Source organism: Eubalaena glacialis, chromosome 14, assembly GCF_028564815.1.
Source record: "Eubalaena glacialis isolate mEubGla1 chromosome 14, mEubGla1.1.hap2.+ XY, whole genome shotgun sequence".
Lineage (NCBI taxonomy): Eukaryota > Metazoa > Chordata > Mammalia > Artiodactyla > Balaenidae > Eubalaena > Eubalaena glacialis.
In genome coordinates this window covers 80,200,541-80,226,990 of record NC_083729.1, presented here as the reverse complement: position 1 = coordinate 80,226,990, position 26,450 = coordinate 80,200,541, and the positions used below count along the sequence as shown (strand labels likewise).

The following is a 26,450-nucleotide window of genomic DNA, read 5'->3' as shown; positions in this document are numbered from 1 at the left end:
GGCCCAGAAGAGAAGACAAAGATCCAGAAAACATAAACCAAAACAAGAAAGCAGAGGAGCAGGTCTACGAAGCCATGCATCTCCTAAACTATCAACCGAACCTTCAGACTGAACATCACTGCCCTTTAAAAAGCAGGCTCCTTCCCTTGGGAGACTACACACCAATTCCAGGTTGACACCACATGGCTCAGGGCCACCTAAAATCGTCTTCAGCACAAGGTTCTAATTCATGGAAGAGGGATGCCTGATTTTTATCCTATTTTGTCTAATCCCCCAAACCCCACCAGCCTTAGTCATATTCCCACTTCTCCTATTGAGGTTTATCACACAAGAATCACCAAGAGCCCAGAATGCTCTCATCAAAAAATCCAAGGATGACTGTTTGGAAGCAATCAAAACCTCATCAGAGAATACAGCTCAGGAATGTCTGCGGTAAGAAATAAGACTCATAGCCACACTCTGCTCTAATTGTATGCACAGTAAACAATAAAAAGAGATAAAGTATATGCCATTTATAATCCAGGAAGGGGGCAGGGGAGGGGGGGTTGTCAGGAGTCTACCAAAGGCACCAAGAAGGGGATGTGAAGTGGGTTGGAAAGCAGAGGCCCCGCTTACCTGCCCTTGCTTCCAGCACTCCCTAAACACATTCCAGTTGCTCTTGTTGTTGGGATCTTGCAGGCACAGCAGGCGACTATCACACAGCCAGTAGTGAGGAGTGTCAAAGCCCAGGATGCTGGGCTTGATGGTCAGTCCTTGCGGCCGCTTAGATAAATCGGAGCAAGTCTTATTTTGCACCAAAGAGGCAAAGATGTCATCAAGGATTTTTGGTGTATTCTTGAGTCCATTTTCCGTCTGAATTTGAAAAAAAAACACGAGTCTTAAATATGTCATTCCCTACCATCAAAAAACCCATTCCTATTATGGTTAGGATGAGTATACATTACATATCCAGGACAGAATCTAAGCCACGAAAGAATCTTACCCTCAAAAAGGTAAGTCCTCTTCCTCTACCTGACATCACAACTCTCAGAAGTGGGTACAGGAAAAAGTGGTAACAGGTGAAAATGACCCAGCCCAGAATCCTAACCATGTGAAGCCCATGTGGCAACGACACAGCCTCTGTGCCAACGACACAGCCTCTGTACCCACGAAGGAAAGCATGGGACTCATCCTTCTTTCTACTTTCTATTTCAGTTTCTCCCTACTCTAACTCCAATTCATCTTTATAAGGTGGAGTAATAAACAATAAAACAAATGCGTACCTTTCCTGCAGAGGAATTCAAGAGATTTCGGAGGAAACCAGAATTGTTGTTGCTTACAGGTGTCAAAATTGTGCTGTTAAAGGTGTGGAGGACTGTGTTGGATTTGCTCAAGGGGGGTAGGGGTGGAAGGCATTTGATTTCATTCTTTAAAATTGGCATCGTTGGTTGTTTTTCTAAAAACAAATCAAAAACATCCAGATGGAAAAGCATTCTGAAAAGGTAAATCCCTTACTAGTCTTCCACTGACAGAATTACTTTGGAACTTGGTTTTCATTTACTAGAACCAAAAAAACTTAAGAGGATAAATGACATTACTGATTTAGACATGGATTTCCAACTGCTATTAAAAAAATAAATATCCAATATCCAAGGTGATACTATGGTAAACTGCATTTTTTATTTGTTTGTTCCTGGTATACAAAATACAATTGATTTTTGTAAATTAACATCGTAACTATCAACCCTGATAGATATGTTTACAAGTACAGATTCTCTTAAGACTTTTCCCATGTATAATTAGATTGCTTACAAATACCAACAGTTCTATCCCTTTCTTTCCAATCCTAACATCTCTTTGTTTGTTTACCTTACCTTAAATAGCTTAAACTTAAATAGCTAGAACTTCCAATACAATGTTTAATAAAGGAGTGAAAGCAGGAATCCTTGTCTCATGCCTGAACACAGAGGGAAACTGTTAAAAATTATTCAACCAATGAAAAAATTCAATCACAATTTAGGATGTTTGCTGTTAGTTTTATTGTAGAAACTCATTAGATTAAGGACGTTCCCTTCTATTCCTAATTTAAGGTTTTTAAAAAAAAAAATTATAAATAGGCTTTGAATTTTAATCTTTTTCTGTCTCTCTTCACATGACTTTTCCCCCACTTTTTTAATGTTAAAACTACAGCTGCATTTCTGAAGCTCTGCTTGGTCACCCTGTATGATTCCTTTATTTACAGTGCTAAATTCTGTTCACTGAGATGTTGTTTAGGATCTTTGCATGAAAGAAACTGATCTGCAATTTTCCTTTCTTTGTAACACAGCCAGAAAGCAGAATCACCAAAATCCTAATCTAACTACCTGATTCCAAACCCATGTTCTTTATACTATCATCAAGCATCCTGAGACAACAGCACAGATGAGAAAAATAAAGCTGAAGCCAGAACGTTGCAACTTAGACAAAATAGGAAATATACACAGGGTTAAAGGCAGAAAGGCAAAAATCACTATTAAAACACACACGTCTCAGCCCACTCCACTCTTGCCAAACACAATCTCAGCCTTACCTAGAGTTCTATCATAAGCAGAAGTTCTCTCCGGCGCTGCATTTGTGTCAGGTCTCAGGGTGGCTACAGGGAACCACCTTCCACTCCACACTACTTCTAACCACTCTGTTCTCACCGTAACTAAGGCTGCCAGGACCCTCTGGGAACAGACGAAAGTTCTCAGGAAGGCAGGAAACACTCACCCTTGTTTTCCTTGTTGACATTGCCGCTGGTCAGGTCTGCCAGCCAGTTCAAAGGAGATGTGCTGGCTGGGCAGGCAGGCCTCGCGCTGCTGGCCGGCTTGGACGCAGCCTCCCCACCTACAGCCACGGGCTCCAACACCGAGGGGTTCTGCTGGAGCACGGCACCAAGAGTCGATTTTTCTCCAACCAAGGAAGTCTGTGGTGAGTACAGAAGGAGAATCTTACACAAGCTGAAAAATTACGTTTCCCTTTTCTTACCTTCTCCCCTAACTGCTCACCAGTTAGAAAGAAATATCCAAAACAAAACCACCTAATAGCCCTCGACATCACCACCACTGCAGTAATCTCTCAACAATACAGCAGAACTATGTAGGAGAGATTTTAATCTTTTAGCTTTTAAGTATTACTAGTAAAAATATAAGATGTAAGTGAAGAATGTAAATACAGCAAGATATCCACCCCCACCCTCGTATCCCCACCTCATGCTCGTTCATACCCCTATCACTCCGTTCACCATGTTGCTTTAAAACGCCCAGTTTGTGCCCATCTCCCCTGTGAACTCACCCCTGTATCATGAATAGTCACTCAAAACCCAGTGGCTGAGTGAGTGAACGAATAAATGAGGCAAGGTAGGAAATACAGCTGTGAATTCAGAAGGAAATGGGATGCAGAAAAAAGAAAATGTTCTTTTGATTTAGCATAGTGTAGTAGGCTTTAAAAATTGATGAACAGCCCTAAAAAGAATTCAAAACATAAACTGAACAAGAACAACAGAAACTGGACAGACAGAACACACCACTTATTTTTCTATTACTTAAAAAACTGCCTTGACAACTCAGCTAGTGCGTTTATACATACATAAGAAGGAAAAAGGAGAGTCAAATTCCTGTTGTGGTCCAGGCCCTCACTTTACATGTGATATAATTCTGTGATGCCCAATTACCAGCACTGTTTACTATTCCTCTGTTACTGATGAGGAAGCTGAAGCATATATACATCAGTTCATTTGAGCCAAAGTTATACAACTGGAAAGTGGCAGAAAAAGAATTCAAATTCAGTCCTGACCACAAAGATCAAAACTCTTCTACCTATGCTGCCTTCAACACCACAGCTTTATCAAAATGTAAAATAATTTCTGATTACTAAAAACAATGTGGGATAATGATTATTAGGGTGAGGAAGAAAAAGGGAGACAGTTGGGGGGTAGATGGGATGGTGAAGGTTAAGGGAATGTCACCAGGAAGAGGCATGTGAGCACCAAGGAAATATACTTTGTTTATGTAGAGTAAGAGCTACATAAAGGTTTGTTTCAGTATTATTTCCTTCAATTCTTCATATATATTATAGGTAAAACATATTTAATAATTAAAAAATTTTTAAAGCTTATCTGAATAATTTTTACTGTGTAAAACATTGAAGTTAAAAAACCTATACAAATTTGACAGCAACTTATTAGGTAGACTATAATAGAAAAGGTTTTTGCCTTTTCAAGGAACAAAATTAAAAGCCTACTAAAAGAGGCTACAAATGAGGTCCACAAAAATAATGTGAAACTTGAGAATGGGTCTTTAAAGTATCACATGAACCATATGAACTCTCTCTTTCCACTGGCAGCTCTCCCCATGTTCCTTTCAAATATACTATAGAAATCCTTGGGTTTTTTGAAAACAGACAGACAACAATCACAAGGATGGTGAATCTAGCATAAACAGTAATACCTGTTTTATGTCTTCCTTTGAGGCTGGCTTTGCAAGGAGTTTGAACTGCCTGTTTGAACAGGGACAATTTGCCTTTATTCCCCATTTTGCTCTTACAGAATGAACAATGTCTCCAACATCATAGAGGGCTAAAAAAAAGGGCACAGGCAAACATCTGAACAAGGATATTAGGTACTTTCAACCTCAACATTACAAAGCAAAAGCTTGTATTTCTAACAGGATAACTTCTTTTTGGCAGCATTTTTTTTTTAGGGTGCTTACACTCCCCCCTTTACATCCTAAGTATGCCTTGCCCCAAATGTGCCATTTTCTTTCCTTTTACAAAACTATTTACAAGGCCTTTACCAGAAAGTTTGGGGGCATTATTTAATACATTTCTCGACAATTTATGGTACATACTAAAATAAAGTCAGCAAGTAATTGTACTACACAAAGTAAAACCGACTACCAGCCCCTATGAGCTACCCAAAACACAGGAAAAGGAAAATCATTGCACCACACGAAATACCTTTTCCAGGAATGATCTGCGTAGGCATGAGGTTCTCTGGTTCATGTATCTGACTCTTCACACATCTCAGCCAAGAGAAAGTCTTGTAGGCAGCACCTGCAAATAACTGATTTGTAGTAATTGCTCTTTATGGACTCTGGTCCCAAAAGTTTCAGAAATCCATCAACTACAAATCAATGAAAGGCTTAATTTAAGAGTATAAGGGGCTTGGAGAAGAGTCAAGTCAGTTCTCACCCTGTTGGCAATTTTTCCTCTTCATCCGATAGCAATCCACACACACTCCAAACCCACACCGAGGACACACCCAGTGCAGGTTGAAGATGGTGGTGTCACACACATCACACATTTCTCGAACACCTTTGACAGCTCGCTTCCAAGCAACCTGTCCTACAAAAATCAATAAATCACTTAGTCTTGGGGACGAGAGGGCTCCTGAAATAAAACATGAAGTGGGAGGGGAGCTGATGCCATTCCTCCCTCTCACTGGAGTTCCCATTAACTGTTCAGCCTCCAGAGCCCATCTCAAATCCCCCACCACCGCCATGAAGCTCTCCTGGCTTCCTTCAGCACTCCCATCAACTTGTATTTGTACTTCAGACTCAGGCCTCTTCACACTGTACACAGTCAGGTGCAGTTTTACTTCCCTCTAGGAGACTAAACTCCATGCAAGCAGAATCCCTGCTCAGGCTGTACCCTATCCCCACACCCCACCCCACCCTCCAAGGAGCTCTGCATAGTAAGTCCTGCTGAGTAGGTCAATGAAAAAAGCAGCATTGGTTACGCAAGCTGGAGTCCAGACACAAATATAAAGGAGCAGTGGTTCTTCACATTTTGGGTCATGAGACCATCTGAGACTCTGAAGGCAACACGGACCATACTTTCTCCAAAGGAAAAGAAAAATTGACTCGAATACACAAACCCAACCTTCAGTGTCGAGTGTCAGCTTATCCACAGATGCCCCGAAACCACTCAGACTGCCCATTAAAAACCCCACGCCGCCGAGGGAAACCTGAAGGGAGCAGCACATAAACTAGCGGGGGGCACAATGGTCCAAAGTCGGTTCTGTCATGCGTCAGTGTCAGAAACTCAATTTTTAGAGCCAGCAGTGATGCAGGCACCGAGGACCGACTCACACTAACCAAGTAGCCAACAGATTGAGGCACAATCAAGAATTCTATGAAGTAGCATCTTCGGTTCCAGTGGCCAAACCCTGAAAACTGGAGAGAGGGGCCTTCCAGGACTGGGCAGGAAATCGTACCCCACCCCCCGACCATGGAGGAGTGCCACATACGGCATTAGAAAGCTTCAAGGAGTAAGAGCAAAGGGAGGACATTTTCCTGCGTCACAGAAAAGCCCAATGTCTGCTGATCAGAAGACTGTTTTCTGTCTGTCTGTCTCTCTCTCCTGAACAAGACAGGATCAATACTGTCACATTCGTGTTCTACGGAGAACATCTTTTCCTAATCAGTTAGTGGTTACTTCTTTCTTCAGACTGTCCACAAAAGAAATGACTAACTTCAGTTTGCTTTAAGTTAATCCAACTGCTGAGTGAACCTCTGCCATTTCATTACAATGTAAAAGCTCAGTGCACAATACATAGAACTTTAGCCATTTTACAGATGAGATTTTATGAACTTCACCTTGGTCACTTGGATTAGACTGTTTTATTAGAGAGTAGTCTTAGATCTCTTAGCCACCTATTTAATGATTATTTGTCATTGAAAAGACGGAATAAATGTATAAAGGCTGAGACCTGCTTCCTCATCTCAGGATCAGAGGGTACCTACCCCCCAACCCCCTCTCTAGCGACACCTTGTGGTGGCATCTTTCAGTATCACTCAGTGAGTTCCTCCCTCCAGCTGACCAGCTTGTCACAGAGGAAATAAAGAGGAACAGGATAATCAAATAGGCAAGGAGGAAAGGTTAATCACAATTACATCTTTAAGGACACATTTTTCAGATGACTCACCTTGAGCAAAGAAAAAACATCAGTAGCTTAAAACAGCCCTTCCGATTCAGGAAGCTACTAATATATTCCAAAAAAATGTTTTTGCAACCCAGTCATTCATATACTACCTCTAGACCAGTTACTTAAGAACTTTTCTTTAAATCTTCTCTTACTTAAAAGTATATAAGAGGAAAACTTTTGTATCTCTACTGAAAATGGGAAACCAGTATCACGTGTCCTAAATAGATTATAGGAAAAAAAACTTTAATATGATTCTTGACTTATCAGAGTCTCTACTACCCCAACAGAACAGTGATTATAAAGCTGCTCTTCACTTTAGCAGGACCCTGGCTGCCCATGGAGCTCACAATCCCATACCCCACCTAGATCTGAATTCCCGCTCCTGGGAATGTCAGTTCCCATTCCTTGGACTCTGAGATATAACAGTGTTCAAACTTATCCAATAAGTTATTTTTGTGCTTAAGCTAGCTTCAGTTAGTTCCTGGGACCTACAACCAAAATTCTTAAGATCAGTATGTGTGGATGCTTATATTGAAACATATTTGGCTATGCAAAGTCTGAAAAGATATCTACCAGAGAGATGGAAAGGCTTCACTTTTAACTTGCAACCATTTGGGAAAGATAAAATGATGGAACGAAGTGTGAGACTTAAAAAGATAGATGCCCCTTGGTGCTTCTGGCTGGATATCTCACTTCTAAGGGCACACAGACAAGAGGTGTGCTGTCCTCCTCGACACCATACCTCGAGATGTCATGAGGGAGGTCTGGCTCTAATGTGTCACCCACACTGATCTCTGTGGTTGACTGGGCTGCCAGATTAGTGTGAGAGTGCTCTCAGGGAGTGGGGACACTGCACACACCCGGCTGGAACCTCCAAGTTTTCCCTGAAAACCTTGACTCTAACAGAATCATTTTCATCTGCACTTGTTCCCATTTTCATGCCTGGGTCCCAGCCTCCTCAGACCCTGATTCAGTAGGTCTAGGGTACAGCCTGCCCATTATTTTCTTTGATATGTTTTCTTAAGAACCTTTGTCTTAAAATAAACCCCTTTTGGTGAGTCCACACTTGTTGGTATAAGGCTATGCAAATTCCACCACCACCTCACCTTTACCTTAACAAAAAATTCAGTAATTGCCCTGAAACAAACCCTGCAGACAGATTACTGACTGATGGAATCAATAGGCAGAATCTGTTACAAAAGGAAAAATGCAACTTCATTATACCAAAGTCATCTACACTTCTGGATGAAAATGAAATCCATGCAATTAGGACTTAGGTGTCATTTAGGGACAAAAATCGAGTTGGACTCAAAAATCCTACCCCCTAAGAGATGCTCTTACTGTGTGGCTCAATAGTTGACATAGCTTCCTTTTCAGAAATCACCATTTGACAGAAGTGGTCTCCAATGTTGGCCAGGATATACTTTGCCGTGTCCAAATCAGTCCCAACAACATTTTTGGTTAAAGGCAACCACAAGCCAATTGCTTCACTGTCATACTTGTTTGGTGTTAAGAAGCCTTCTACCCGCAATACACCGTGTTTGTTGAACTGTAACCTAGAGGGAGTGAAAAAATAAAAAAAGGATGTTACATACACGAAATAGTGATTTACATCTTGTTGTTACTTTTTAAATGTTATTTAAATCAAGCATTTCCTTCCCAGTTTTCTATAATCTCCATGGCTAATTACAGCCAATTGCTACTTGGCAACATCAATAGAAAGATTTTTAAAACTTCCAAGTTTTCCCCCAAAAGACATGGGGGGTTGGCAGGGAGAGGGAGTTGTGCTTTACACTCGAACTAAGATCTACTCATGTCATTTCCAAGGACAGCTACTGAACCTGCCTGACTTGGAACTTAATAGCAAGAATAATCACAAGTCACCACAGAAGTAAACTGATAACAAATAGAAGGTGACAAATAATCTGACCAAATTTGAATACAACTACTGCTTCAAGAATAATGCTCAGGAGGGGAAGGCTAACCCTAGACAACACTGAAGCCATGACCATACAGATCCATGAGGTATTCAACACCCTTAGGAATCCTAGCTACAAATTACCATGCAAGCTTCTGGAATAAGAGGCAGTGTTAAGATGGGCCTCAGTACCTAAGAAGGTGGAGCAAAAAGCAGAATATTTTCTCAGCATTCTCTTTCAGCATCTTTGACATCTGCAATGTTTTTTCTAAGCTATGCAATAGTTTTGGACTTATTTAAACACAACGTTATATGTCAATCTAGCTGGAGACACAGAAGTAGACATAAAACTCCCAGGGAAATAGGGTATAACAGGTATCATAACAGTCATTGAGTCTTACAGGAGTCAGAGGAAGAAGTGCTGACTATGAGTTTTGTGGGTCTTACATGAAGAAGACTTCATGTTAGAGACAATAATTAAGCTTGGCCTTGCAAGAAAAATGCAGGGACCTTGATTTCTTTGCTAGTCATTGGGCAGCTGCCGAAACTTTTTGAGTCCATGAGACACACATAAAGTTGTGCTTTAGAAAAAGCATTTGTCCAGAACTGTGTAGAATGAACTGGAAGGACACTGGGAGTTGCATAACAGATGCAAATGTATTTCTAGGAGTCCAAAGGAGAGATGCAAGCTTTTAATTGATAGCCCAAATTAGAGCTAGTCATAGTTCTAAAAAATAAATTTGGAAGCCATTTCAAATGGGGAGGAGATGGAAAACAGGATTTGGCAACTGAGCTTTACCACTGAGACCCTACCCCCTCCCATTTCATCTGCAGAATTCAATGAGAAACAAACTTGATAAGACTAATGACAGTGTCGATCTTCACTCTAAACATCAGGAAAAAAAAGGCTTTGCTTTTACAACCATGATATTCTTTTTACCAAAGAAGTGAGTTTGTTTGAGTTTCTAATACACTGACTTCTGTTAACAGTTATCACAGCTCTAAATGCTATACACACATATTATCATGGTGCTTTTGCAATTTACTCAGGAATGAATGAACCCTGAATCTGAAACTTATCAGCACAGATATAATTACTGATCATTAAAAATGCCTGTGCATTTAATTCAGTTCATCAGCAATCTTTAATCTTGATAAAACTAAAGGAGAGAAGAATAGGAAGAAATTAAAGTCAACACTGCTGTTTATGATTAGAACTAGTTGAGACTGAAACTACCTAGATTTCTGAGAAAATGTATGATATCTAAAAGCTCATCTATACCCAGAACAACACTGCTCATTTATATATCAAAAAGACCAGAAGGCTACCTTTCTCTTCACTCAGGATGGAAGAATTTAAAGAAAATTAATTTGACTTAAAGAAAAAAAAAAGCAATGTAAAAATGAAAGTTTTTGCCTATAAAAGCAGAAAAGATTTTTTAAAAATACACCAGCTGGCAAAGGTACACGGAGACAGGAATGTTCAAACCCTGCCAGTGGGCATGCATGCAGGGCTATTTGGCAGAACTTATGTATCAAAGCCTTAAAACACACACACACCTTCTGACCCAGTAATGCCACTTCCAATAACCTTTCCAAAATAAATAATCAGAGATGTGGACAAGCTGATGATCATTTCTGTATTATTTTTAGTGGCAAAAAATACATAATAATCTTAACACCAACAAGGGAATTGGTTAAGTGAATTTTCCAACACTGTTATTATGGGTTCTTGCATAGTTATTCAAAAGTATTTGCAAAAAAAAGTTAACATGATCAAGTGGTTCCTATTACGAACTGGGAAAGTATGCACTGGAGAAAGTAAAATTCAAAACAGTATATAGGGACTTCCCTGGTGGCGCAGTGGTTTTGAATCCGCCTGCCAATGCAGAGGACACAGGTTCGAGCCCTGGTCCAGGAAGATCTCACATGCCGTGGAGCAACTAAGCCCGTGCACAACTACTGAGCCCGCACTCTAGAGACCGCGAGCCACAACTACTGAAGCCCATGCGCCTAGAGCCCATGCATTGCAACAAGAGAAGCCACCGCAATGAGAAGCCCGCGCACCACAACAAAGAGTAGCCCCCACTCACTGCAACTAGAGAAAGCCCATGTGCAGCAACAAAGACCCAACGAAGCCAAAAATAAATAGATAAATTTATTAAAAAAAAAAAACCAGTATATACAACACGCCAAGTAGGTATGCTTGAATATATTTTATGACCACATAAACACTAAAATGCACTGAAAAGTTAACAGTAGTTATTTGTGGTGGTTTTTTAGAACCTTCAGAATTTTTCTATGTTTGATACTTTTAAAAATAGAACTTTAGACACCAGGCCGCCCTGTGCTCCTCAGGCCGCCGCCCTGCCCCTCCAGCGGCTCCGGGTCCCCATTGCCGCGCACCAGCCAGGCGGTTCCAGGGATTTGGACGTCCATGTCTTTGGGGGACCACTACTTCACCTGCCACATGCTTGCAGGATCTTGGTTCCCAGGCCGGAGGTCAGGCCCGAGCTCCTGTGGTGGGAGCTCCGAGTCCAAACCACCGAACTAACAGAGAACCTCAGACCCCAGGGAATATCAACTGGAGTGAGGCCTCCCAGAGGTCCTCATCTCAGCACCAAGACCCAGCTCTATCCAACTGCCTGCAAACTCCAGTGCTGGACGTCCCAGGCCAAACAACCAGTAAGACAAGAATACAGCACCACCCATCAAAAAAAAAAAAAACAACAACAACAAAAAAATATGTTACAGGGCTTCCCTGGTGGTGCAGTGGTTAAGAATCTGCCTGCCAATGCAGGGGACACAGGTTCAAGCCCTGGTCCGGGAAGATCCCACATGCCGCAGAGCAACTAATCCCGTGAGCCACAACTACTGAGCCCGTGTGCCACAACTACTGAAGCCCGTGTGCCTACAGCCCGTGCTCCGCAACAAGAGAAGCCACCACAATGAGAAGCCTGCGCACCACAATGAAAGAGTAGCCCCCGCTCGCTGCAACTAGAGAAAGCCCGCACACAGCAACAAAGACCCAAAGCAGCCAAAAATAAATAAATAAATAAATGTATTTAAAAAAAAAAAAAAAACGTTACAGACGAAGGAGCAGGGTAAAAATCTACAAGACCAAATAAATGAAGACGAAATAGGTAATCTACCTGAAAAAGAATTCAGAGTAATGATAGTAAACATGATCCAAAATCTCGGAAACAGAATGGAGAAAATACAAGAAACATTTAACAAGGATCTAGAAGAACTAAAGAGCAAACAGTGATGAACAACACAATTACTGAAATTAGAAATACTCTAGAAGGAATCAATAACAGAATAACTGAGGCAAAAGAACGGATAAGTGAGCTGGAATATAAAATGGTGGAAATAACTGCCAGGGAGCAGAATAAAGAAAAAAGAATTGAGGACAGTCTCAGAGACCTCTGGGACAACATTAAACACACCAACATTCGAATTACAGGGGTCCCAGAAGAAGAGAAAAAGAAAGGGTCTGAGAAAATATCTGAAGACATGACAGTCAAAAACTTCCCTAACGTGGGAAAGGAAATAGTCAATCAAGTCCAGGAAGCACAGAGAGTACAACACAGGATAAATCCAAAGAGAAACACGCTGAGACACATATTAATCAAACTATCAAAAATCAAATACAAAGAAAAATATTAAAAGCAGCAAGGGAAAAGCAACAAGTAACATACAAGGGAATCCCCATAAGGTTAACAGCTGATTTTTCAGCAGAAACTCTGCAAGCCAGAAGGGAGTGGCAGGACATATTTAAAGTGATGAAAGGGAAAAACTTACAACCAAGATTACTCTACCCAGCGAGGATCTCATTCAGATTCGATGGAGAAATTAAAACCTTTACAGATAAGCAAAAGTTAAGAGAATTCAGCATTACCAAACCAGCTTTACAAAAATGCTAAAGGAACTTCTCTAGGCAGGAAACACAAGAGAAGGAAAAGACCTACAAAAACAAACCCAAAACAATTAAGAAAATGGTAATAGGAACAAACATATCAATAATTGCCTTAAATGTAAATGGATTAAATACTCCAACCAAAAGACAGACCGGCTGAATGGATACAAAAACGAGACCCATATACATGTGCTGTCTACAAAGACTATCACTTCAGACCTAGGGACACATACAGACTGAAAGTGAGGGGATGGAAAGAGATATTCCATGCAAAGGGAAATCAAAAGAAAGCTGGAGTACCAATTCTCATATCAGACAAAATAGACTTTAAAATAAAGACTATTACAAAAAACAAAGAAGGACACTACAGAATGATCAAGGAATCAATCCAAGAAGAAGATATAACAATTATAAATATTTATGCACCCAACATAGGAGTACCTCAATACATAAGGCAAATGCTAACAGCCATAAAAGGGGAAATCGACAGTAACACAGTAATAGTAGGGGACTTGAACACCCTACTTTCACCAATAGACATATCATCCAAAATGAAAATAAATAAGGAAACACAAAATTTAAATGACACATTAAACAAGATGGACTTAATTGATATTTATAGGACATTCTATCCAAAAACAACAGAATACACTTTATTCTCAAGTGCTCATGGAACATTCTCCAGGATAGATCATATCTTGGGTCACAAATCAAGCCTTGGCAAATTTAAGAAAATTAAAATTGTATCAAGTATCTTTCCCGACCACAACACTATGAGACTAGATACCAATTACAGGAAAAAAACTGTAAAAAATACAAACACATGGAGGCTAAACAATACGCTACTAAATAACCAAGAGATCACTGAGGAAATCAAAAAATACCTAGAAACAAATGACAATGAAAACACGATGACCCAAAACCTATGGGATGTGGCAAAAGCAGTTCTAAGAGGGAAGTTTATAGCAATACAATCCTACCTCAAGAAAAATCTCAAACAACCTAACCTTACACCTAAAGCAATTAGAGAAAGAAGAACAAAAAAACCCCAAAGTTAGCAGAAGGAAAAATATCATAAAGATCAGATCAGAAATAAATGAAAAAGAAATGAAGGAAAGGACAGCAAAGATCAATAAAACTAGAAGCTGGTTCCTTGAGAAGATACACAAAATTGATAAACCATTAGCCAGACGCATCAAGAAAAAAAGGGAGAAGACTCAAATCAACAGAATTAGAAATGAAAAAGGAGGAGTAACAACTGACACTGCAGAAATACAAAGGATCATGAGAGATTACTACAAGCCAATAAAATGGACCACCTGGAAGAAATGGACAATTCCTTAGAAAAGCACAACCTTTCAAGACTGAACCAGAAAGAAACAGAAAATATAAACAGACCAATCACAAGCACTGAAATTGAAACTGGGATTAAAAATCTTCCAACAAACAAAAGCCCAGGATCAGATGGCTTCACAGGTGAATTCTATCAAACATTTAGAGACGAGCTAACACCTATCCTTCTCAAACTCTTCCAAAATATAGCAGAGGGAGGAACACTCCCAAACTCATTCTACGAGGCCACCATCACCCTGATACCAAAACCAGACAAAGACGTCACAAAAAAAGAAAACTTCAGGCCAATATCTCTGATGAACACAGATGCAAAAATCCTCAACAAAATACTAGCAAACAGAATCCAACAGCGCATTAAAAGGATCATACACCGTGATCAAGTGGGATTTATCCCAGGAATGCAAGGATTCTTCAATATACGCAAATCGATCCATGTGATACACCATATTAACAAACTGAAGGGTAAAAACCATATGATAATCTCAAGAGATGCAGAGAAAGCTTTGGACAAAATTCAACACCCATTTATGATAAAAACTCTCCAGAAAGTGGGCATAGAGGGAAACTACCTCAACATAATAAAGGCCATATATGATAAACCCACACCCAACATCGTTCTCAATGATGAAAAACTGAAACCATTTTTCAGTGATGAAAAACTGAAACCATTTTTCAGGGCAACAAGACAAGGTTGCCCATTTTCACCACTATTATTCAACATAGCTTTGGAAGTTCTGGCCACAGGAATCAGAGAAGAAAAAGAAATAAAAGGAATCCAAATCGGAAAGAAGTAAAACAGTCACTGTTTGCAGATGACATGATACTATACATAGAGAATCTTAAAGATGCCACCAGAAAACTACTAGAGCTAATCAATGAATTTGGTAAAGTAGCAGGATACAAAATTAACACACAGCAATCTCTTGCATTCCTATACACTAATGATGAAAAATCTGAAAGAGAAATTAGGGAAACACCCCCATTAACCATTGCAACGAAAAGAATAAAATACTTAGGAATAAGCCTACCTAAGAAGACAAAAGACCTGTATGCAGAAAACTATAAAACACTGATGAAAGAAATTCAAGATGATACAAACAGATGGAGAGATATACCATGTTCTTGGATTGGAAGAATCAACATTGTGAAAATGACTATACTACCCAAAGCAATCTAGAGATTCAATGCAATCCCTATCAAACTACCAATGCCATTTTTCACAGTACTAGAACCAAAAATTGCACAACTTGTATGGAAACACAAAAGACCCCAAATAGCCAAAGCAATCTTGAGAAAGAAAAACGGAGCTGGAGGAATCAGGCTGCCAGACTTCAGACTATACTACAAAGCTACAGTAATCAAGACAGTATAGTACTGGCACAAAAGCAGAAATATAGATCAATGGAAAAGGATAGAAAGCCCAGAGATAAACCCCCGCACATATGGTCACCTTATCTTTGATAAAGGAGGCAAGAATATACAGTGGAGAAAAGACAGCCTCTTCAGTAAGTGGTGCTGGGAAAACTGGACTGCTACATGTAAAAGAATGAAATTAGAACACTTCCTAACACCATACACAAAGATAAACTCAAAATGGATTAGAGGCCTAAATGTAAGGCCAGACACTATAAAACTCTTAGAAGAAAACATAGGCAGAACACTCTATGACATAAATCACAGCAAGATCCTTTTTGACCCACCTCCTAGAGAAATGGAAATAAAAACAAAAATAAACAAATGGGACCTAATGAAACCTAAAAGCTTTTGCACAGCATAGGAAACCATAAACAAGACGAAAAGACAACCCTCAGAATGGGAGAAAATATTTGCAAACGAAGCAACTGGCACAGGATTAATCTCCAAAGCATACAAGCAGCTCATGCAGCTCAATATCAAAAAAACAAACAACCCAATCCAAAAATGGGCCGAAGACCTAAACAGGCATTTCTCCAAAGAAGATATACAGATTGCCAACAAACACATGAAAAGATGCTCAACATCACTAATCATTAGAGAAGTGGAAATCAAAACTACAATGAGGTATCACCTCACACTGGTCAGAATGGCCATCATCAAAAAATCTACAAACGATAAATGCTGGAGAGGGTGTGGAGAAAAGGGAACCCTCTTGCACTGTTGGTGGGAATGTAAATTGATACAGCCACTATGGAGAACAGTATGGAGGTTCCTTAAAAAACTAAAACTAGAACTACCATACGACCCAGCAATCCCACTACTGGGCATACACCCTGAGAAAACCATAATTCAAAAAGAGTCATGTACCACAATGTTCATTGCAGCACTATTTACAATAGCCAGGACACAGAAGCAACCTAAGTGTCCACTGACAGATGAATGGATAAAGAAGATGTGGCACATATACACAATGGAATATTACTCAGCCATAAAAAAGAAACGAAATTGAGTTATTTGTAATGAGGTGGATGGACCTACAGTCTGTCATACAGAGTGCAGTAAGTCAGAAAGAGAAAAACAAATACCATATGCTAACACACATATATGGAATCTCAAAAAAAAATATGGCTCTGATGAACCTAAGGGCAGGACAGGAATAAAGATACAGATGTAGAGAATGGACTTGAGGACACAGGGAGGGGGAAGGGTATGCTGGGACGAAGTGAGAGAGTAGCATTGACATATATACACTACCAAATGTAAAATAGATAGCTAGTGGGAAGCAGCCACATAGCACAGGGAGATCAGCTCCGTACTTTGCGACCACCTAGATGGGTGGGATAAGAAGGGTAGGAGGGAGACGCAAGCAGGAGGGGATATGGGGATATACGTATGCATATAGCTGATTCACTTTGTTATACAGCAGAAACTAACACAACACTGTAAAGCAATTATACTCCAATAAAGATGTTAAAAAAAAAAATGGAAGTTTATATTTTTAAGCTTCTTTGCTTTAAAAAAAAAAAACCTGAAAAGGAGAATGAGAAGGAAAGAATGTGTAATAAGATCTAGATTCCTAAATCCACAGATTAAAAAGTATAATCTGTACTCTTCTCAGTTTTAGACTTACTGTTGGTAGGAGAAGAGGGAGAAAAGTACATTACCGGGCTCCGGGTATCTCACCTCCTGAAGTGAAAGAAGCGGCAGAACACGGGCGAGTCTTTCTGCTGCTCCTTATCCTTTCGGAGGCTGTCCAAGCGACACTCCCGGCACTTGGGCAGCTGCGCAACGATGTTAACGCAAGAGTCGTCCTGCACAAAGGCCTCACCGCTCTGCTGCAGCTTCTTGAGCTTGGCTGGGTCTGTCAAAACCGACTTCCGGGATGGGGCTAGAAAAAAAGATGAAGGAAAATGGGACCTCAAATTTTAAAAAATCACATCAATATTTGACTGAATTCTATTCAAAAGGTCAGTTTTCCCAAAGGGAGAACTCCTCTTCTCAATTACTGGTTCAACTGTAGTAATTTCTAAAAATGGCTTAATAGAAGACAACTATCAGAACAATTGGAAGTTTTATTCTCTTTATAAAATACATCTCATTTGGTGAATCCATTTGGCAACTTAAAACCCCAGACTCACAATTCCAAGTTAGTGCATACCTCTATTCACAACCCTAGATGAGAAGAATGCTTCAACAGAGGACCGTGCGGAAGTCAACTGTGTCAGTTTTCATACTCAAAAAGACTGGTTTGAGATGTGTTTTTCCAAAGCATTCTGCAAAAGCTAACCATTCCAAATGTCACAGGTCCCTTGGCCTATAAGAGTTATCCTCTAGGGCTTCCCTGGTGGCGCAGTGGTTGAGAGTCCGCCTGCCAATGCAGGGGACACGGGTTCGAGCCGTGGTCTGGGAAGATCCCACATGCCGCGGAGCAACTAGGCCCGTGAGCCACAACTACTGAGCCTGCGCGTCTGGAGCCTGTGCTCCGCAACAAGAGAGGCCGCAACAGTGAGAGGCCCGCGTACCGCGATGAAGAGTGGCCCCCGCTCGCCGCAACTAGAGAAAGCCCTCGCACAGAAACGAAGACCCAACACAGCCAAAAAATAAATTAATTTTTTAAAAAAAAGTGTTATCCTCTAAATGCTTCTAAGAGATGCCACTTGACCCTTGACATATCTTCTATTTCCTTCACACATATGTTCCGTTCAAGATTAAGAGCATCGGCTAAAGAGAGGATTTTGATTCTAAGTGAATGCGTGTTTTAAGTTTTAACTTGTAATGGGCAGGAGAACTTGAAAGGAAAAGTTAAGATGGTTTCTAAAGAAAAAGGGAGAAAAAAATAGAGATGTAACATTAAAGAGCAACCACTGCGTCAGACCAAATAACACAGAGAGGAATCCATTTCTAAGTCAAGAGTCTTGAGGTATACAGCGGGCCCTCTACATCCGTGGGTTCAACTAACCATGGACTGAAAATACTACATGACCTGTGGTCGGTTGAATCTGCAGATGCAGAACCTGCAGATGGGAATGGGAAGGCTAACTGTAGGGGACTGGTGCATTTGTGGATTTGTGGTATCCACAGGGGGTCCTGGAACTGATCCCTCTCAGATACTGAGGGACTGTATTTCATATAAAACCGACAGAAAAGACCTTTTCTCAGGGTCCAAGGGAGCTGAGAAGAGGAAAGTGGATTCTTAGGCAAACAAAAACCAAAAACACAACTTCTGGGGAACCAGTCAAGAGATGGGTGGGAGACGGTGGTAAGTAGTCTTGAAAGAAACTACAAGAAAGATCTCAAACCAAAGAAGGCTTTAAATAAAATAAGCATCTTTAATAATTACCTTAGAGGTGTTCTAATCTTACCTCTCTTTTAAAGCACGACTAGAGCACACTGTAAAATGCTAAATGGATGCCATCAGGCCTTGACCCCTTAAACATTCTTACTCAGTTAGTGAAAGAGAAGGTAAAGCAAGAAAGGAGGGAAAATAAAGAAATCAGTAGTTCATGATGGAATTTTAATTACTCAGCTATTGGAAACACATCATCCTTTGAGTTGGACCAGGTTTTCCCAGACCGAGTCCAAAGATTATCTTATCTGTTCTGCCTGGGCTTAAAAGAGGAACTACCTAGAAATAAGCCAGGTGAACTATCTAAATCTAGCTCTTCAGGGAGGAGAGGAACAGCTGATCCCCAATCAATGACTCAATTCAGAGCAGAGCCACGGGAAAAAAGCAACACCAACTTCTGAGGAGCCACACATCTACTAAACAGAAAAAGGGCAGCTGTTCAACTCCAGCTTGTTTTTGTTTTCTAACCCCTAAGCAAGCAAGGACACACGGCAGAGGAAGAGTTTCCAGTCGAGTCTCTCCATACCCACAAGCAATACTGGTGGAAACAGCACAGAGATGCTGGCAGGCTTCTGATCACACTGTCTTACTCCTCAGCCAAAAGTCCCAGTAGACAGCATGCACCAGGATGCGGACTAGGCTTTTCATTTCTCTTGAAATCATTTTAGTTGGAGCACAGCTGCACAACATATTAAGAAAGACAAAGCTGGACTCCGAAACTCACTTCTATACCTATAATGTGCTTACCAGTCCAGAACTTTGTTTCTTCACATATGAAAATAATTTGCCTTAAAAACTAGCTGAATGTGAGGGCTGATGACTCAAAAAGAATAAAGAAATAGAACAGGGACGTGGTTATGAATATTCACTTTCTTCGGGGAGTTACGTAACTCCTGAGGAACAGTAGAACCTTATGCAATTAATTTTGTGCAAATTACCAGCTATATCAACTTAAGCCTCAAGAATGAACAAGCTGGGTTAGAAGTATTACTCAGCAAGGAAAGTTGTTTTCCAATTCCTCCAACTCTACTTCAAAAAGACCCCCAAGTCAAACCCACCTCTAGTTTCAGAGGCCTGTAGGAAAAGCTAGAGTGTGGATTATTCATTTGTTACTTACCCAAATAAATAGCGTTTTTATTAAGTTTTTTTTTTTCAAGTTAATTTTCCCACACAGCTGACAGTTATCAAATCTATTTTTAAACTGTAATAGGCCTGAACCTTTTGACATACTGAAGCCATTTAGTTCTATTAATTCTAGTAAGAGAGCATCTGATAACTACCACCACTGATACTCATCCTCAAACTTAACATAAGCAGTGTGAAATACATGTGCCATTTTCTCTATAAGAAGAGTACTTAGTTCTAAATTGTGGGTGCAGCCGGACCTCCCCTTAAGCAAAGAGACTCTGCCTGGTGTTTCAGCACTGTCCTTAAATTCTTTAACTAAAAATCCCTTTTCTAGAGGTGGTGATGCACTTCCCTTTTTAAAAAAATTTCAAATCTGGACTACCTGTGTGAGCATAAAATTTCAATCACTTCCTTCACTCCAACCTGGCTGTCACAGAAAGATAAGTAATAGGCTGAAGATAAAGCAATCATCAGATCACTTTAGATTTTATTTCAAAATTATTTTCTTACAACCAAAAATTGGGAACCACCTAAGTCATACAGTAAATGCATATAGTGGAATCCTTGCAGACTTTAAAATGTTGACAGGCACCTACACTAATGCACTGGGTAAAACTGTTGGTATGAACCCATATGTGTAATAGTTTATCTGTGTTTCTATATACATGGAACTAAGTCTACCAAAATGTTAAAAGTAATCATTTCTGAGATTTAGGGATTTTACTTTCTTCTTTGAACTTTTTTGATTGTACGAACTTTTTCTACAGTCATTTTCCTATTATTTTCTCATAAGGTAAGAAGAAGATATGTACGTACTGACAACCATTTCTTACCTTCTACCAATAAAGATATGCAGAAACACTCACCATTCTGGATTTTATTGTTGCTTCTTGTACAACAGCTTTCAGTATCTACTTTTGCTGAAGACTCCTTTAAATTCTGTGACTGGCAACCTAAAGTTGAAGGTTCTACCTTGTTTTCTACACAACAATTAGGACTATTACTATTGACATCTGCTGTCTCTTCTGGCTTATTTGAAAGGACATCAGATGTGGAAGGTCCATGTTCGAGATGCTTCTGCAGCTCAGGAGTACTGGCAATTTCCAGTTCTGCCGTAGAAGAAGCCTTTGTAGGTAAGCACTCCTTAGGAAGGTCAGTCGATGATGGAGGAAAAGATTCCAAGCTGCTTTCCTGGTCAGTGTTTGTCTTCAGCTGGGTATAGTTTCCCTTTGGTTCACTCAGGGTTTTCAAGTCTCCAGTTCCAATCTGAGAGGACTTTGAAGAGAGCAGCCCTACTTTGCAGACAACATCTGGTGTTCTCAGTATTTCAGGCTTTGTATTTAGACAGGAAGAAAGTTCTGGTAAAATCTGTTTATGACTTCTGAAAAAGAGTAATATGAAAACTAGCATCTAGGACTCTTTTATCTCTTCCCTACCTTCCAAAAATAATTGCTTGGTTCCCTAAAGTAACCAGTATGAAAGAGAAAAGAAAACCGCTTATATGAGAGAATTTATGACAGGTTTCTGTGGGCTGGAGTTAAAAGTAATCAGTCAGTGGCTCTGCAAAAATATATTAAACACTAAGAAAAAGATAACCCTAAATCCTATTTGCATGTTCTCATAAATCTTTAACTACTTCAAGTTAGTTCTACTTCTCATAGCAAAATGAACCTTAGCTTTCCCTCAAAACAAACTGAGTATCACATGGAACCAAAATCACCAGCAGCGCAAAACCCTATCTGACTATGAACGTGTTACCAGCCTTAGCACTGGACTATTTCACTCTTGTTTGGTCAGTGATCAAGACCCAAAGCAAAGGGAAGAGCCAGCTGATTACGTACTTGTTCACAGACCAATCTGGTACTCCCTCCACCCCCAGTAGGGGTTATCCTGAAAGAAATTTTCTTTCTCTGAAATTCATCCTAAAGTTCTTTCCCCAGCAAAATGCAAAGTCCTTTTTTCCAGTTACACTTGTTTTCCTTCCTCTAACAAAGGATCTCATCCTGGAGAAGTTGTTCTCACTTGAGTACCTATACTAGACATCTTTGCTTGGGTACCACCGAACTTCTTACTGCTCCCTCTTTCGGCTCTGAAGACCACTCCGCCCTCTCTCTGACTGCTATGTGTCCCTCCTTCAAGCTCTCTCCCAAGCAGCCCGCTGTCCTCCCAGTGAACCGATGTGCTCATCCACTCTCTCACCTTATTGCAGTGGTCTTCCAAGCCTACCTTTCTACACCAGTCTCTGACCCCTATGTTAGGTTCTTATCAACTGCCTGCACAGGCCACCACTCCTCCTAAAAGAGATCCTGCCCTTAAAACTCTTCTCTCCATTTACCTTGTAGCCACTTTAAATCTCTGATTAAATTTTACATTTCTTATTATCCTCACCTGTAACTTAGTAACTATGCCTCATGACTCAGTATTTTCTCTACTGCCACATTTCTCACCTATACTTGAGGTCTGGGCTGATGAGAACCACTCACTGGAACCCTGTCTCCCTCTTCTCCACGCTCCCACTGACCTCAGTCTTCCACATACAACCAATCTGCTCCCTCTTCCTTGAAAGTGGACATCTACTCTACAGCTGTCTGTAGTATTTCAATTGACCATTCTCCCTATATCAAGTCAAGAAAGCTCCTCTTTCCTCACACCCCCTTCTTTTCTGTAACCTTTTAAATGTTGTTCTGTATGCCTACTACACTTACTACCTCTGAAGGCACCTGATCAACTTGGAAACTCTAACCTCCCTGGACAACCTGAGATACACTGGATGGCAGGTAATTACATCAAATTTTAGCTGCACTAATAGTCTCTCTATAAACACTGAACGTAGGGTCAGTCTTGCCACCTGAGCAATGTCAGCTCAGACAGGAAGAACCATGGCGAAAATAACCATTCTTTGCATTATGATTAAACATCTTTAAATCATAACTACTCACCCTTGAGGAATTTTTGCTCCAAGGTTAGGTGGAGAGTTGGCAGCCTGGGGAGTGCTCTGATGTCTCGGGTCCTTACTTGGCGGAGTTGCTGCAGTGCAGCCGAGCAGTATCTCCTTAAAAACTGTTGTGGGAACAGACTGTACAGGACACACACTGGGAGAGGCCTAAAAGATACCAAACCAAACAGATATTAAAAGGAAAGCCCCTAGTTGAGGCATTATGAAATGCTAGCAAGATTCAAGTTTATTTGCTTGGTTTAGTAGTAAACAAGCACACCAACATCACCAAATAAAAAGAACAGGACAGTAGAACAAGTAATAAATCACAAATTAAGGACTTATACCTGAGAGCTATTAAATAAGTCACTCCAGCTTTTCACAAAACTTGCGTCTTCCCGTAAAAGATCACAAGCTGATCTTTTACAGACCTCTGAATCATTACGCCAGGAAAATGCAGCCATGTGGCAATTACTTTACTAATGCAATGCACAGAAGTGAGCTTTTAATCAACAGTCTTCAGATGGTGGCAGCTTCACATGCATTCAGTTCAACATTACTAAGTGCCCACCACGCACTTACTGCGTAGACTGGCAGGAGACCAGACCACATGGGACTCTTGCAGGCAGTGGTGCCTACTGGGTACCAACTTAAGCCTTTACAATGCAATAAAGGTTGAGGACATGGTTCCTGCTGGTATGTGGCTCATCAAGTCACAAAGGTCATCCCAAGCTGCAAAAAATATCAAGTCATGACAGGCCTGTGGGACAAAGTTAGGACACTTGTCCCCTTCCACTTTCGTGTACTTTTAACTTTACAAAAATGTTAATAACGGACCAACTTCTTCCCAGTTTATACTATCCAGTTTATACTTTCCCACCATGGAAAGAGAAGGAAGAGATTAAACTCAACTCCAGACAACTAAACAGTCTATGGCTTAACCAGGTGAAACCCACTGACCATCTTCACCAGCCTCTTCATTATGTGCTTGAATTTAAAGTCACATTGTCCTTTTCAATTGCGTCTCTCTCACACCACAATGACCTTTACATTCACCTTACCAAATCTAAACCTGCAAAATCTTCAAAGTTTCATCTTCTAGTTACTAACTTCTAAAATTTGATGCAGAACTTCCCTGACCTCACCATTCTGAATACAGACTATGTAGTCTACTCATGAATCTTTTTCGCAGACATTTACTCTGACAGCCTTGAAAATACTGTCTAGTATATGCTAAATACAAATATCTGAAAAATAAGAATTTACTTAATCACTATTACAGTTTCGGCATAGCTTCCAACTATTTTAAGGTATCAATGCTAAATCATCTGATCATGTATTACGCTACGTTAGCTCAGTTTTGGTTAAATATTAGCAGCTCAGTGTTCCCCAGAAGGAGTTTTTGGGGGAGGCTTTGGCTAGTCTAAGGACATCCTTGGGCTAGCCAACTTTACCTCTCTGGGCCTCAGCTTCCTAATCCTTAAAATGAGGAAATCAGATATTTTTATTCTGTACAACATCCACTGAACTGCTCGAGGCAAAAAACCCTCCAAGTCATTTCCCATATCTGATCAATGAACCAGGAAATCCTGCCCCTATTTCCAAAATGTTTCTGGAATCTATAGATTTCTTTCTGGGCCACCATTACCACCATCTTTCCCCTAGACTACTATGTGTATACTAACTGGCCTGATTCCCTTCCATTTTTGCCTAACCCTTTTGCCTCCTATCTGAAATTTATTCTACCACAGAGCAATCTTTATAAAACATAAATCAATCAGATGGTGGCACTCCACTGCCTACAAGAATTCTACATGGTCTGGTCTCTGCCAACCCCTGCCCCTCATCTCATTCCATTTGTTTACGGTGCTCCAACTATACCAGCAGCTTCCTTTCTGGTCTTCAAATGCTCTAAGCTCTTTCTTGCCTGCCCCTTTGCACTTGCTATCCCCCCTGTCTGGGCAGTTTTCATGTGGTTGGCTGGTTCCATCCTTCACCCTCAAATCTGCTCAACTGTCACCTCAGTATCTCTGATCACTCTTTCCAAAGCAGTGTCCCACAAGCCACTGCCTTACGCTTTATTATACTGCCATGTTTCTACCTTTCATTGTACTACCACACTGTGAAAATACCTTAAGTTACTTTTTTTTTACTGTCCGTCTCCTCACAATGAAACGTAAACCCCTATGGACAGAGACCCTGCTCTTGTATCCACTGTTATACCTTTTAAAGCCAGGCACGTAGCAGATGCTCAATAAAAAAGACTGGTGGAATGCATGAATGAATAAACGCTCTTAGCACTTAATATTTCAAAGAGCTACAACTAAGTCTTGTGAGATACCTCAAGAACCAGGCAGTAATGCTCACCAACGTCTAGCACATATTAAGTGTTCAATAAATATTTGTTGGAAAGCAGGATGGAGGAATAGAGGGAAGGGGGGAGGACTCTGCTGATTTTACAATGGTGCCTCACCACACCGAGGAAAGGTTTTGTAGCGGAGTGGCAACGACAGCACAGTAGCTAAGAGCATTGGGTTTTGGTGTTAGACCCTGGTTGGAATCCAGTCTCTGACACTTCCTCGCACATTATTTAACCTCTCTAAGCGTCAGTTTCCTCAATCATAATGAGGAGTAATGAATGACAGTAATGAGAAAAAAGGAGAGTAATGAAGCATACTGTACAGGGCTGTGCTTTACCACAGTGCCTGGCACATAGATTAGCTGTCTCAAAGCAGAAAAACATCCTGAGAAGTTTCTCGGTGCAGTCACCATGTGTTAGAATTGTCATAACCTGGATGCTTTTCCTTTAAGAAAATGAAGTGTATCACTCTACAACTTTACTGAGGTTTAGCTCAACAGGGATAGGGCTCCGATTCCAAAACCCATCTCCACGTGCACACCACTGCATTGGCCTCTGACTTGACAAGGGTCAAAGTTTCTTCTTACCTGAAGAGTTTTCCCTGAAGGTCTTCTATACCAGTCATGGCAATAGTTCCTCCCTGCCAGCAGACGGAGATAATATAATTGAGCGTATAATGATATTCCAAAAAGGACACTGCTGGCTCACACTCCTCAGCAGACTCTCTCAATTAACCAGGCAACGTCCTAACTCTGAGGAATAGTCTGCTAGGCAGAGAAGACCTTCAAGGGGCCAGATGCTACTGGCAAACAGGTTTACCTTATCCAAAAGTATTCAGCCCAGCAATCAAGAGTGTTGTCAACCTCAACCTAAACTCCTGTCATCCAAAGACCACCAAACTCTTTGCCAGTCCAACACATCTGGAAAGTGCAGACACAGTGAGACGTGCACCAAGTGTGTTACTGTACTCACCTTTCACTCACACATGTAAATGAACTCTCTTTCTTTCCCCACTTCTTCCTTTATCTCTCCATCTCCCCTGAAACCTAGGCTAGGCCAGTGTTTCCAAAAACTTGTCTGATTACAAGGATCACCCAGGATATGGAAAAATATTCACAATATACTGTAAAGGAATCAAGGAAGCTACACAA

The 26,450-nt window shown here is 40.6% G+C and overlaps 1 protein-coding gene across 6 annotated transcripts in view; it reads right to left on the bottom strand.

The window, feature by feature from the left end:
• Positions 1-26,450, bottom strand: part of KDM3A (lysine demethylase 3A) — a 54,618-nt gene that overhangs the window by 11,290 nt on the left and 16,878 nt on the right. For all 6 annotated transcript variants that reach the window (XM_061210652.1, XM_061210650.1, XM_061210654.1 and 3 more), the window contains 10 exons: positions 22,945-23,108; positions 20,872-21,386; positions 17,215-17,419; positions 8,267-8,481; positions 5,191-5,343; positions 4,957-5,052; positions 4,449-4,576; positions 2,731-2,926; positions 1,263-1,435; positions 616-852 (listed from right to left, as the gene is read on the bottom strand). In XM_061210652.1, coding sequence (XP_061066635.1) covers positions 616-852; positions 1,263-1,435; positions 2,731-2,926; positions 4,449-4,576; positions 4,957-5,052; positions 5,191-5,343; positions 8,267-8,481; positions 17,215-17,419; positions 20,872-21,386; positions 22,945-23,108 — 2,082 coding nt within the window. The remainder of the gene's footprint in view (positions 1-615; positions 853-1,262; positions 1,436-2,730; positions 2,927-4,448; positions 4,577-4,956; positions 5,053-5,190; positions 5,344-8,266; positions 8,482-17,214; positions 17,420-20,871; positions 21,387-22,944; positions 23,109-26,450) is intronic.